This window comes from Anneissia japonica, unplaced genomic scaffold (assembly GCF_011630105.1).
Source record: "Anneissia japonica isolate Jap-2015-1 unplaced genomic scaffold, ASM1163010v1 scaffold199_len4679917_cov187, whole genome shotgun sequence".
Lineage (NCBI taxonomy): Eukaryota > Metazoa > Echinodermata > Crinoidea > Comatulida > Comatulidae > Anneissia > Anneissia japonica.
The window spans coordinates 4,148,591-4,161,657 of NW_022686322.1; the positions used below are offsets into that span (position 1 = coordinate 4,148,591).

Genomic DNA, 13,067 nt, shown 5'->3' on the forward strand with positions numbered 1-13,067 from the left:
CGTTGCGACTGAAATGCATAACAATACGGTGCGACCGAAATGATCTGTATTCGACCTAGTTTTAGGATGATTCGGATTGTGAGGTTAAAATATTCATAATGTCAGCCAGAGAGTTTCCAAACACCTTAGACGATTATGTTACAACCTCTACAGAGCTAATTAGCAAGTCTGGCAAGGTAGGCTTCGGCCTAGGCTAGCCTATCCTAGGCCTAGGCCTATGTCTTACAAGACAGAAACCATGAATGATGTCATGACCTTGCTTTAGGCGCGCCTATATATAGGCCTAGGCCTACATTATGAGGAATTGGGGCTGTTTTATGTATGGGCCTATACATATGTATATAGGCCTATTTAATAATTAGAAATAATTATTATTATTTGTAAAACAAATATAATAAATTTAGGGAAAACGCCGAAAATTCTACAATTCTACAGACGCAGACATAAATTTTCCCAAAATATATAATAAAATTTTAACAATGGCTAGGCTGGACCTAGGCCTAACCAATTATTGATACCATAATCTATCAATAAAAACATTCATTTGATTAATTAAACAGCAGCTTTTTGAGTGGCAGTGCCGATAGAAAACTGCAGAGTTTTGGCACTGCGGCAGTGCCGATAGAAAGTCTGAGCTTTTTTCGCACTGCGGCAATAATGCTGATAGAAAATAACAGCTTTTTTCACACTGTGGCAGTGCCGATAAAAAATAGCAGCTTTTTGGCACTGCAGCCGATAGAAAACAACACCTTTTTTGGCACTGTGGCTGGCGACTTCGAGAATTCATTGCTCCGTGTTTTTTCAATTTCGAACTAACATTTTTCCTTATATCTGCTGTCTGGTGTTAGAATACTTGTTTTGTATAAGATATTGATATGTCTGTGCATCAGGACTTTTTAATTTTGGTATGTTTTTGGACTTTGGTACTTTACCTTCATACTGTGGAATCTGTACCCCGAATCAGCTATGCAAGTTGCGTCATGTTCGCGCTTGGTCAGCGGGGATCGGTAGAGCCTTCACAATCAAGCCTAGGCCTAGACCTACCCGACTGGATTCCTCGAAGGAATGAATGTATATATCAGTCTTGCGAATATCGCAAATATAAACGTAAGCGTAGAGGTAGTTGAGGGGGAGTTAGAAGTCGGATGAAAAAGTACCGACATCGCCCACCGCTTCCAATAATTACACTTAGCAATCTACGGTCTATCAACAATAAGATAGACGAACTTCAAGCTCATACAAGATACATTTCCGATTTCAGTAACTCTGGAGTACTATGTTTCACAGAAACTTGGTTAAGCCCAGATATTCCTGACTCTGTTTTAAGCATTGACGGTTTTGATCTAGTACGTCTTGATAGATCATCTGAAAATACGGGTAAATCCTGCGGTGGAGGTATATGTATGTATATCAACAGTCATTGGTGCACAAATATGAAACTAAAAAAGCGAATGTAATAAAAATATTGAATTATTATGTGTGGCTCTAAGACCTTTCTACTTGCCACGGGAATTTAACCAAGTGCATATTGTACTAGTGTATATTCCGCCAGATGCAAATGCTGAGGATGCAGCCAAAGTCGTGTCAGAGTGTATTCAAGAATTATCTGATGAATCTCCTGACTCTCCAAAGTTTGTTCTTGGGGATATCAATCATAGTGAGCGGGCTCTCCATTCAGTGCTTCCGACATATGATCAGTGCGTGAATAAACCTACAAGAGGGAACGCCATTCTGGACCAGTGTTTCTCCAGTATAAAGAACGCTTTCAAATGCCATATTCGATCACCAATAGGAAAGTCAGATCACAATGTTGTGCACTTAACGCCAGCATATTTGCAAAAGATAAAAAGAGAAAAAGTGACCAAGAGAGAAATCAAGATTTGGGATGACAATAGCATAGAAAAATTACAATCATGCTTTGAGGGCACGGACTGGGAACAGTTAATTGACAGAGGAAACCTTTCAGAGTCCGTAAATGTCATTAATGACTACATCAATTTCTGTGAAGAGCTAATTCTGAAAACAAAAATTATCAAGATCTACCCAAATAATAAACCCTGGTTAACAAAAAATGTAAGGGTATTAATTAAGAAACGAAATACTGCGTTCAAAAATGGTGACCTTGCACAGGTCAAGGATCTAAAAATTCGCCTTAATAAAGAAATACAGAATGCGATGGATGCGTATAAGGAAAAACTGAAAAACTGCTTTAGGACAAAAAATACCAAAAATGCATGGGAATGCATGTATAAAATGACAGGCATGAAACAGCAAAAGAAGTCTCCTATTATCCATGAAGGTAACCGCAAACGTACCGCTGATGAACTGAATGCTTTCTTTGCACGATTTGAAATGGATAAATCCAGACAATTGCATTCGTTTTCTCATGATATTGAAGAACAATACCTTGATAACTGCCACATTAAAATACAAAAGTGGCAAGTCGAAAAGCAGTTCCAGAAAATAAACCCTAGAAAAGCAGGTGGCCCTGATAATATCAGTGCCAAATTATTAAAAGTTTGTTCCCACCAATTAGCCACACCTTTCACCATGTTGTTTCAAGACTCATTGGATACACACTATATACCCCCATGCTGGAAATCATCAGTCATCATTCCTGTACCTAAAAAATCACGACCAGCTGAATTCAATGATTTTCGGCCGGTCGCATTAACTTCTGTTGTGATGAAGACATTTGAACGCTTGATTACTGAGTTACTATTTCATCCGCTGCTGCCAAAAATCGATCAATTTCAATACGCATATCAGCCCCGTAAATCTGTTGAAGATGCAGTATTGACGCTTATACAATCTATACAACAGCATGTGGATAAAGCTGGTCATTTTGCCAGAGTAACATTTTTTGACTTTGCTTCGGCGTTTAATAGCATGGACCCACCTTCTCTGATCAGTAAGCTGAAAGATCTTGATGTTAACCCCCATATCATTCTCTGGATACAGAACTTCCTACACAACAGAACCCAGCGCGCCTCTATTTTAGGAACCCTCTCAGATTACTTAACCACCAACACTGGCTCTCCCCAAGGGTGCGTGCTATCTCCATTACTCTACATCATATATACAAATGATTGCCGATCAAAGTACAAGGACACAATGATACTAAAGTATGCGGATGACACAGTGCTGATTGGACTCATTAAGGACAATTGTCTTAATTATTTTAATACCTTAAAAGATTTCTTACAATGGTGCAAAGACAACTACTTGAATTTAAATTGTAATAAGACAAAAGAACTAATTGTGGATTTTAGAAAGAACAAAAGAAATGATATTGAACAATTAAAGATTAATGATACTAATATTGAAGTTGTAAATAGTTATAAGTATCTGGGGTTTTTAATCGATAATAAATTAACTTGGGAAGAACATTGCAAAGTTGTTATAAGTAAAGGCATGTCACGTCTCCATTTTCTTAGAAAGCTACATTCTTTTAGGGTCGATGATACCATTCTTAAACTTTTTTATAAGTCTATAGTTGAAAGTGTTATTATATTTGGATGTTGCATCTGGTTCAATAGCCTTAGAAAAACAGATTCAAATAAACTACAAAGAATTGTTAATCAAGCTAACAAATTAATTAAAGAAAGCATTTGTTTAGAAGATGTCGTTATGAAAATAGTAACTAACAAAACCAGTAGCATAATGTTGGATAATACACATTCTCTGTCTTCGTATTACAATTGGTTGCCATCAGGGAAAAGGCTGAGAATGATTATGTGCAAGACCAAGAGATATCATAACTCATTTATCCCTCTTTCCATTAGGAACTTTAACATTAGCAATAGATAACCTGGTTGGTATCCGTCGGCAAAGAAGTGTACCAGTTATTAAATTATTAAATTGAGCAATGCCCTTTTTATGCAATAATTTTAATAACATTTTATACCTTTCTATTTTTACATTTTAAATATTTTTTCTGCAATTTTATTCTCTATTTTTATGGGTCCTTTGTGCAATAATTTTTAATGTAATTTTAATAATTTGATTTTATTATTAACTTCGATTTATGTATTTTCTTATTGTCAATTGTAATAATTTGTATTGTACTTGAATATTACTAATTTAAATATATATATTTTTATTACTAATTTGTATATATTTTTTCAATGTTGTAATTTTTGAGCAATGACTATTCTCAATGTAATTTCCTTTTGGACAAATAAATTTGAATTTGAATTTGAATTTGAAACAGCACCTTTTTTTCGCACTGCGGCAGTGCCGAAAGCCTCAGCCTCCGTTTTACAGTGAAAACTCTTTAGGCCTTCATAATATAGGCTAGCCCCCCACCCCCACTAGCTAGGCTAGGCTTGGTCAATATCTAGCCTAGGCCTAGACATTGTCTGCAAGATAAATCGGAAATCACCTAAAAAATTCTGTTAAAAACCTTAGATAGCTCATTGAAAGGATCAAAGCAATGATATTACAGTGGCTAGAGATGCAGTACCGTATCTTAGTTTCTGTTTTCTAAAGGTACGGTAAATTGCATTAGGCCTAGGGCCTATCCAACAATAAAATGCCACTACCAGCATAACAACATCGTTCAAATGTTGGTTGCTGTGAGCCTGCTTTCCTGATGAGTTGTTTTTATATACAAAAGTGACATAAGACAACGTCTGGTAAACAAATAAAAACATAAAATATATAAATATAACAGAATGCATTTGTGAAGCATAGTGGGATATTATTGATCTCAAGTGAACGCCAGCAGCAGTGATTCTGTCAACGGATTCTGTCAGTGAAGGCCATGTGTCTTCTGAGGGAGACAGCTACGTAACAGTAAACTTACTGAAACTCATTAAAAAAAAAAATACAGTTAATAAAAAATGCCACAACTACAGAATAATTATGACAATCTTCTGTCCATACTAATCAAAGATACATTATCATTATATTACATAAAGCCTAACAATAGCCAGTTCCAATCTATTGAGACCAATAAACCGTGTACTCTCATGTTTTTCTATGTCAGCTGCACTCATTTTTTTTTTTAAGTGGTGGTTGCCAGGAAAGAACTTTCACAGATAGGAAAAATATCATCTCAGCCCCACGATGGTTGGGGCTGAGGTAAGAAAATTTATAATATTATGACATCCTTAGATGGTCGGAAATGGCACTCTCAGACTTAAATTTTAATATAATTTTCTTTTTTCTCCATTTAATTTTTGAATTGAAAAAAAAAAAAAATGCACTCCAAGTTCTCTTACCCTGCCACTAGAAATTTTCCGACCACAAAAATATCCACTAACCAGTGGTTTAGTTAAGCAAATTTTTAAGGTAAATATACCTCTAGATTTTTGGAAATGGCACCTTCAGGCTCAAAAATAAGTTTTCAAAGCAGTGTTTGCAACAGAATAACATGCCCCCGAGTCTGCTGGTACCGCAAATGGTTAGACATCGCATCATATCAGCGCCCCACTTAATGCAAATCCCCACTATTCTCCCCCTCCCCGTGTCAATACAGTGAGTTAAAGAAGACTGAGCTAAATTCAGAAAAAAAAAAAATCATGAAAACAATGCTAGAGTAGGTGGTGTTTCTATAAACAGAAACACTTTTAAAAAAAATTGGCCGGAAAATGATTTATTTTTAGAAATGTTGCGTGGGCCGGATTTGGCACGCGGGCCTGGGGTTGAATACCGGGGCTATATACAATAACAATGTAATTAACTTTTGTATGAGAAAGGATGGTATATCACAGACCCTATTTTGTATATGGCCTAAAAAAATAAATTGTTTGCCCTTTCTTTTTTTAAAATGATAAAAAGGTGCGAGTGGCAAAAGTTTTTTTTTTTCAAAAATTAATCGTAAGATGAAATAAAAATAACCCACAGTTGACATTTTGCAATGAATGTAGGCCTAGAATAGCAATATCTTACATCAGACAACAACTTTAGACAACTTTGTAGGGCATTTGGCAAAAAAAAGATCAATTCACTCGCATTGTTTTTAATTTGTAAAGAAAAAAGCTAAAAAAACCATTTTTAAAGTTTTTTTGTTTTAGGTGTGGGTGAGGAGGGCAAACAAACATTTTTTTTGGGGCCCAATTAATTTTATTTTTTCCTGATATAGTGTAACATTTGGACTCCCTTAATGTGAAAATATTTTGATTTGATTAAGTTTGTTTTTAAAGAATGAATTATCTCATCATTTGAAAAGTTTACATGTTAAAAGCTTTGCTTCCTGTGTAGAGTAATTGTGATTTTGTAATCGAATACTCCATTAGTTATGTAACTAAAAATTACAGACTTATGAATAAAAATATTTTGTGTAAAGTTTTAGTTTGTCAGTTTATTCGTACTAACAGTTATTTGGGCAGGGAGTTGTTAAAATAGCAACATCTTACCATTAGGTCGACCAGCCCTCCTTAAACTAACGTTAGAATACCGCACTTTCGGCGGTAAAGAACAATTAAAACCTCATAAAAAAGGCAACTAATCCGTTTACCCATAATTAATATAGTGAGATAACGTAACGTTAGTTTAAGGAGGGCTGGTCGGCCTAATGTTGCAGTTATACTTTTACATCAAGTTGTTATCAGGCAAAAAACATTGTATTTACAATTGTGTTTAATTTATTTTTGTAAGACCGCAACACGATATAATTTAGTGCAGAAATAGTGAACAATTTCACAAGTCTTCATGAACAATGACATCACACCGTTGGTAGCATTTATTGGATGATGCAATATACTTGTTCTAGGCCTAGAGTATCTGACCTAAACCATTTGTTACATTTTAACATCATCATTTTGTATTCCCAGTTTATAGATGAGATATCAGAACGATTGAATTCTGGAGTCACTAAGCTGGTTGCTAAATTGAATGATGGTCTTCAAAGAGATTCCAGTAGTGATGGAGACTACTCAATATATACTGGAAAAACTGGCAAGTTCTCTACCGTTGTTTTGAATGGCAGGTGTCTTAAGTTGAAAGAAATCAATTCCGGAAGATGTTTCTGGGAGATGTGGTTAAACAAGCTTCCTTATCATATGATATTTAAGTTCATTTTGCTGCGTATGGCGATACACATCGGCACTGACTTTCATGAGACAATTGATACTAAAGCAGTATTTATTTCTTGTTTAACCTGGGTTAACAATTAAGTTGAAACCAACTGTTATCCTTATGTGCTTAATATACGGTACACAAAACACGTAATCCTTAACTACTTACTTTAAAATATTAATAGTAATAATTCATAATAAGAACAAATAATTCAAAATAAGAACAATAATTGTTCCTAAGAATTGAAATTTTTCAAAATAAGAACAATAATTGTTCATAAGAACAGTAATTCATAATAGGAACCCCAGACACAATTTTTTTCATTTCATTCATTTTGTCAAACATTTTCCGTGGTGGCGGGGTACGATAATTGGCCAGAATAAAATTTTAGTCTTATTTGAAATAATCAATATTGGTGAGCTGTGGGTTCGCTAAACAAGGTATAAAAAAAGTCTCACCTTGCATGCTATAAATCGTCGTTCACATCACGAACTAACACAATCAAAGTAGATTGTGTTAGTTCGTGAAATAAAAAAAGAGCGTCAAAATACACGCTGTTGTCGTTAAGAACTTTTTGTGTGGTAGAGAATACAAAATTGCTTGACAACCAATACGCACTCGTTTTGACGCGCTACTGTGATTTCACGAACTAACCGAATCTACTTTGATTGTCTTAGTTCGTGATGTGAGCGACGAAATGTTTAACATACTTGCTGTTAAATGAGAATGAATATGTTTTCAAAACCAAATGGTCTACTGATTATATTGTATGTGTGTATGATTTCAATTTTATTGTTTTTCCACTATTACAGGTATTGCATTGCTTTATCTGCACCTATACAACACTAACTCAGATGAAACGTACCTCACAAAAGCTGAAGAATATATAAGTAAATCGTTGAAACACTTAAAAGGTCGTAGGGCTACTTTTCTATGTGGTGATGCTGGCCCCTTAGCTGTAGGGAGTGTGGTATACAACAAAATGGGAAAGAAGCAGAAATCTAAGGATTGTGTTGAAAGGTACTATTGTACAGTACATAATAAATGTGTAAATGTACTCATAAAATTGGAGTTTGTTAGCCATTATTGTCTAATTAATGATTTTTAAATATAACCTCTTATTATTACATTATTATGTTACTGTATTGAATTATTATTGATCATTTTATTAATTATTATCTCCTCCAGGAGATATTGTTTTTAGTCGTGTAAAGTTTGTGTGTGTTCATCACATTTTCGCGTTTTGTGTTTTTTTTTTGTTCAAATTATCTAAAAAACGGTGTGTTAGGTATGTCCCAATGAAGAAATGATTAAATTTTAGTGTAGGTCCGGAGTAGGGTTTGGATGTGAGTACCAATTAAAGGAATTTAAGAGCAAACAAATTCGCAATGAAAATATAACGAATTTACACCATATATTTAAAAAATGTGTCAACTTATCGGAATGAAAGTTACAAGGAAGAAATTATTAAGTGTTAGTGACGATCCAAATTCGGGTGTGAATTTGAGGGTCATTTATAACCTTAAGGTCCCAGACCTAAATATCTCTAAAAATAATCAATGAATCTAAATGACACTACTCAGAATAGTTTGTCATGTTTCAATGAAGAAACGTTTAAATTTTGGTGACCATCTGGAGTAGGGTTGTAGATATGAGGACCATTCAGAGGAAAATGTCCCAGACCAGATTTTTCAAAACTAATTAACTGATCTGAATGAAACTTATGTGAAAGTTTAACAAAGTTACAAGGAAGAAATTTTGAAGCGTTGGCGACGATCCAAAGTCGGGGGTGCATTTGAGGGCCATTAGGTCCCAGACCTAAATACTTTATCTCTAGAATGGATCAATGGTTCAAAATGATGATTTTTTTTGTCAATTATAAAAGTAAAATGTTCGTGTGAGTTTGTCCAGCAGAAGTAAGCCGTTTCTGGTTGGCCGATTAGTGTACTTTTTTTAAAGTAGGTGGTGGTTGGAAAGAAAGTGGGTTGTCACATTTTTTGTTTACAATCAGTAGTTGAAAATAAATTGTTTCAATACTATGTTTCTTGAATTGAATTCTGTGTTCAAAACGTAACATTTATAGTAAAAAGTAGGCTGAAATTGAATTTTGGTGAAATTTGGATTACACAATCTGAAAATGGCTACTCATAAAAAGGTACCCCAAAAACATATACTAAAAGTAGCAATAGTGCCCCTCTTTGGTGGTGGTGGTTGAAGTAAATTACAATAGGAACATATTTTGTGAGATTTATTTTATAGAAAAGGATTTGTGGTGGGCGGAGATATTCTCTCTACTGAGTGTTCATTATTATTTATTATTATTATTACTACTATAACTATTAGTACTGTTGTAATATTATTTTATACTAATACTGTTACTGCATTTCTAACCCATAAAAAAAGAAAAAAAAAAAAGAAAAAAAAAAAAAAAACTTGTGTTAAAAAAGATCTAGGGTCAGTTTTGTTTTTGGCTAATTTTTTAAACTAGAGGAGTCCAAAATGCCATTCTTGTCCAAGGAATTTAGGTGTGTGTTTACAATTTGTGACCCAAGCTCACAAACGGGCTGTAAACTCGCACTGCACTGTATTGAGAAACAAGCCTCAATACCCAGAATAGGGCGTAGAACGTGAATTTTGTGTGAATTGGGTTTTTGTGTAATAAATAAGGTATAACTATTAATCTTACTATTCCAGAGGTTTGATTTTAAAATTTCAACTTTAAGAGGTAAAATTTAGCCATTTTCGGATGGGAGCTATTGAAAAATGAATAGAAACCTGCCGAAAATAAAAGCACTTTTCTCAAAACTTGATTTAAGAAAGTTGATAAGATGACGATTATTCAAACGGTCATAACTTTGCTTCCAGACACCCGATTGAGTTCATTTAACTGTCATTTTAAAGTAAATGATATGTTCTATGCAATTATAACAAAAACTCATTTTGGCCTGAGGACGAGTTTACAGCCCGTTTGTGAGCTTGGGTCACATTTTAGTAACCAAAATACATGCGATTGAGTGAGCAGCCTGGCTCCAATTAACAATCATCATTTGTATTTTTACAGATTACAGAAACTGGTTGATATTGTATTAGATGAGAGCATACCAGATGAGTTGCTATATGGCAGAGCAGGGTACCTCTATGCATTGCTATTTGTAGAGCATTTCCTTGGTGAGGAAACTATTCAAAAAAATATCATTGAAAAGGTTGGTAATAGGTAGACTATGGGTTCCAGTCCCTAAAGTTTGTATTAAAAAAATGAAAACTATTGAAAATAATTTGATTTTGGCTCCAATGGCATTCCATATTATTTATTTGCATGGCGTTCCATACTATCCTAATTCAACAACATAGCAAAAACAGACTCTGGTCGGACTCTCCAAAATTATCTAACACTTGGAAAAGTCAATAAATAAATTAGAGACTTGCGGCAATCTAGGTCGTAGGATGAAAAGCTAACACAGCAAAATATTTAAACCTAAAATAAACTTATTATTGACCCATAATTGTTACTGATAACCAACTTTTGATAACACTTTATCACTCATGTGTGTATTATATCAAATAAATAAATGATTAATATTTTTTTTCTGCTTATTTTGTAGCTTCAAGTCTGCATATTAGTTATGTGATATTTGGTTTATCCTAGGCTAAAATATTTTTTTTGTTTTATGTTTGTGGCCAATTTTATAAACACAAGTAAAAGCATTCTCTTAATTTGTCTCAATAAAGGATCAATTAAAGTATTTTGCAGTTAATATTTTTTTTAATATGTTCAATTGGAAGTTACAATACAATATACAATATTTATTGGATATCACTTTTGCAACAGTGGCTCAAATGATCTTTTTTAAATCAGCAGGTCTATAGATTTTTTTTTGACAAATTGGTTTACAACATACAGTATAACTTTAAAGTGAATTTGGAACTTTGTTTCTTTCTAAAAGGTAACAATGATGGTGTTGGATTCAGGGAAAGCATTGGCAAGAAAAGAGAAGTCCAAATCACCCCTGATGTACAAGTGGCATGATAAGCAGTATCTTGGAGCAGCTCATGGCCTGGCTGGAATTTACTTTCTACTGTTGCAGGTAATAATCTCTTCTCCATATGTGGCAAAGACAAGCCAAAACCAGTCACTCGTCGCAAATACTGTTTTGGGGATAATGGCCAATACATGCTGGAATGGCAAAATTTTGGAAATCTATTTTATTGCACTAAACTAACTTTTATATATCTATACATCATGCTATGCTGTTATTTTCCTCATTTTCAATGTTAAAACAACAATTTTTAACGATTTGGTGATGGTTTCTGCCCAAAAAATGTCTGAAATCAAACTTTATAACTAAGTATCAGATTTAAATGATCCTTTTACCATTCAATAACTAAAAATCACTAAATAACTAAAAATCAATTTTTGCGACGAGTGACTGGTTTGGCTTGTGTTTGCCGCATATGTAATGTAGAAGTTGTTTGGCGCAGCGGGAACGGTTTGGTTTCCCAACCTTGAGGTCGGGGTTTCAATCAGTTCCTTACTATGTATTTCGCTTGTGTCCTTGAGCAAGCCACTTTACCTACATTGTTACTCTCCACCCAGGAGTATAAATGGGTACCTGGTGGAGTTGCCTGCTCCTGCGGTCATTACAGCAGCATGTAGACCCAATGACCAGGTTATTAGCCCTTCATATCTGCAAAGAAAGGTGCCATAATAGATAGCCGAATAATAATAATAATAATCGATATTTCTCCATAATGTATATAAATTTATTATAGTGTATAAACAAAGTTTAATTGGACTGTTTAGTGATGAACTAGAAGAATGCCACAACTTCCTTATATAATGGAAGTTGTGGCATATTAAAAAGAATACTTACAGTACATTATAATAAAAGGGCAAGAGAAGCAGATGAAGAGTGAGCAGGTTTCTGCTAAGGTGCAGTGCCAATTGAGGGCCTATATAAGTCTTGCCATCCCAAAACCAGCATTCTGTCACTGATTAGTAAACTGAGTAATAAGAATGTGGTAGTATTGTATACTTCATTACAGAGAAGCCATAATACTTTTGCTCATAACTTTGGCAATAGTGACTTGATTTCAGTATATGACCCATCATTTTAAAGCTTACAAAGTGGAGAATATGAATATGTTAAAAAGTCAATTTTCATTTTTTGGTCACTGGTGCTCAATGGCAAACCTCATATGGTCTGAAGGGGAGGGTTTGGAAGGGTTGAGTGTAAATCAGGGGATATGCCCCCTGGAAGCTCTGGAGTTTTTAACAATTTTTTTCTCTTATCTAAACAATTCTATTCTTCGTGAGAATATTATTTTTACTGCTGCTGGAAGGGCAAACCTATTAATTCATTTTTGTAATGATCGATAGTGAATAGTGTCAAAATTGCACATAGCAATCTAGCATTAACTTAAGTAAATAGTTTCAATATAATTTAGTATTTTTTTTTTCTTTTTTTCTTTTTTTATTTGGCATCATCTTAAAAATACATACAGGATAAAATACATTAAAAACGTTAGGAAGCAAAGCATGAAAAGAGACGGGTAAAATAAAATAAAATGTAAAAAAGATCAAGTAGTGATGCTAGGATAACACATAAAAGTCATATAAAATAAAACAATTAATTTCCAGTGTGGTCCCTTTTAAATTAAAAAGGCCAAAGAAAAAACTAAACAATAAAAAGGAGTCAAATGGAAGGTCAAATATTGAATTATCAAAATAACGTATCCTCTTTGTGTAATTGGTGTTTCCTTCAGGTAGATCTTCCGGTGATAAGCAGTCACCTAGATGACGTGATTAAGCCAAGCATAGATTATTTGACTCGACTTCAATTTCCTTCAGGGAATTACCCTTCATCCCTTGGGAATGATACTGATCGTTTAATACACTGGTGTCATGGTGCTGCTGGAGTTGTTCACCTGATGCTCCAAGCTTACAAGGTAAATCTATGTTAATATAATTGGTATTTATTTACTTAGATGATAATGGATTTATTCTTTGTAAACTCCAAGAATAACCCACAAAAATCCGAAGACTG

At 34.1% G+C, this 13,067-nt stretch overlaps 1 protein-coding gene across 3 annotated transcripts in view; it reads left to right on the forward strand.

Annotated features, from left to right (window-relative positions):
* The window catches only part of LOC117116567 (lanC-like protein 2), an 18,183-nt gene continuing 5,116 nt past the window's right edge, over positions 1-13,067 (forward strand). For all 3 annotated transcript variants that reach the window (XR_004446782.1, XM_033260637.1, XM_033260647.1), the window contains exons 1-6: positions 1-176; positions 6,780-6,903; positions 7,836-8,043; positions 10,085-10,226; positions 10,968-11,108; positions 12,787-12,969. Coding sequence is in view for 2 of the 3 variants with exons in the window: in XM_033260637.1 (XP_033116528.1) it covers positions 99-176; positions 6,780-6,903; positions 7,836-8,043; positions 10,085-10,226; positions 10,968-11,108; positions 12,787-12,969 (876 nt within the window). In the remaining variant the exon portion in view is untranslated. The remainder of the gene's footprint in view (positions 177-6,779; positions 6,904-7,835; positions 8,044-10,084; positions 10,227-10,967; positions 11,109-12,786; positions 12,970-13,067) is intronic.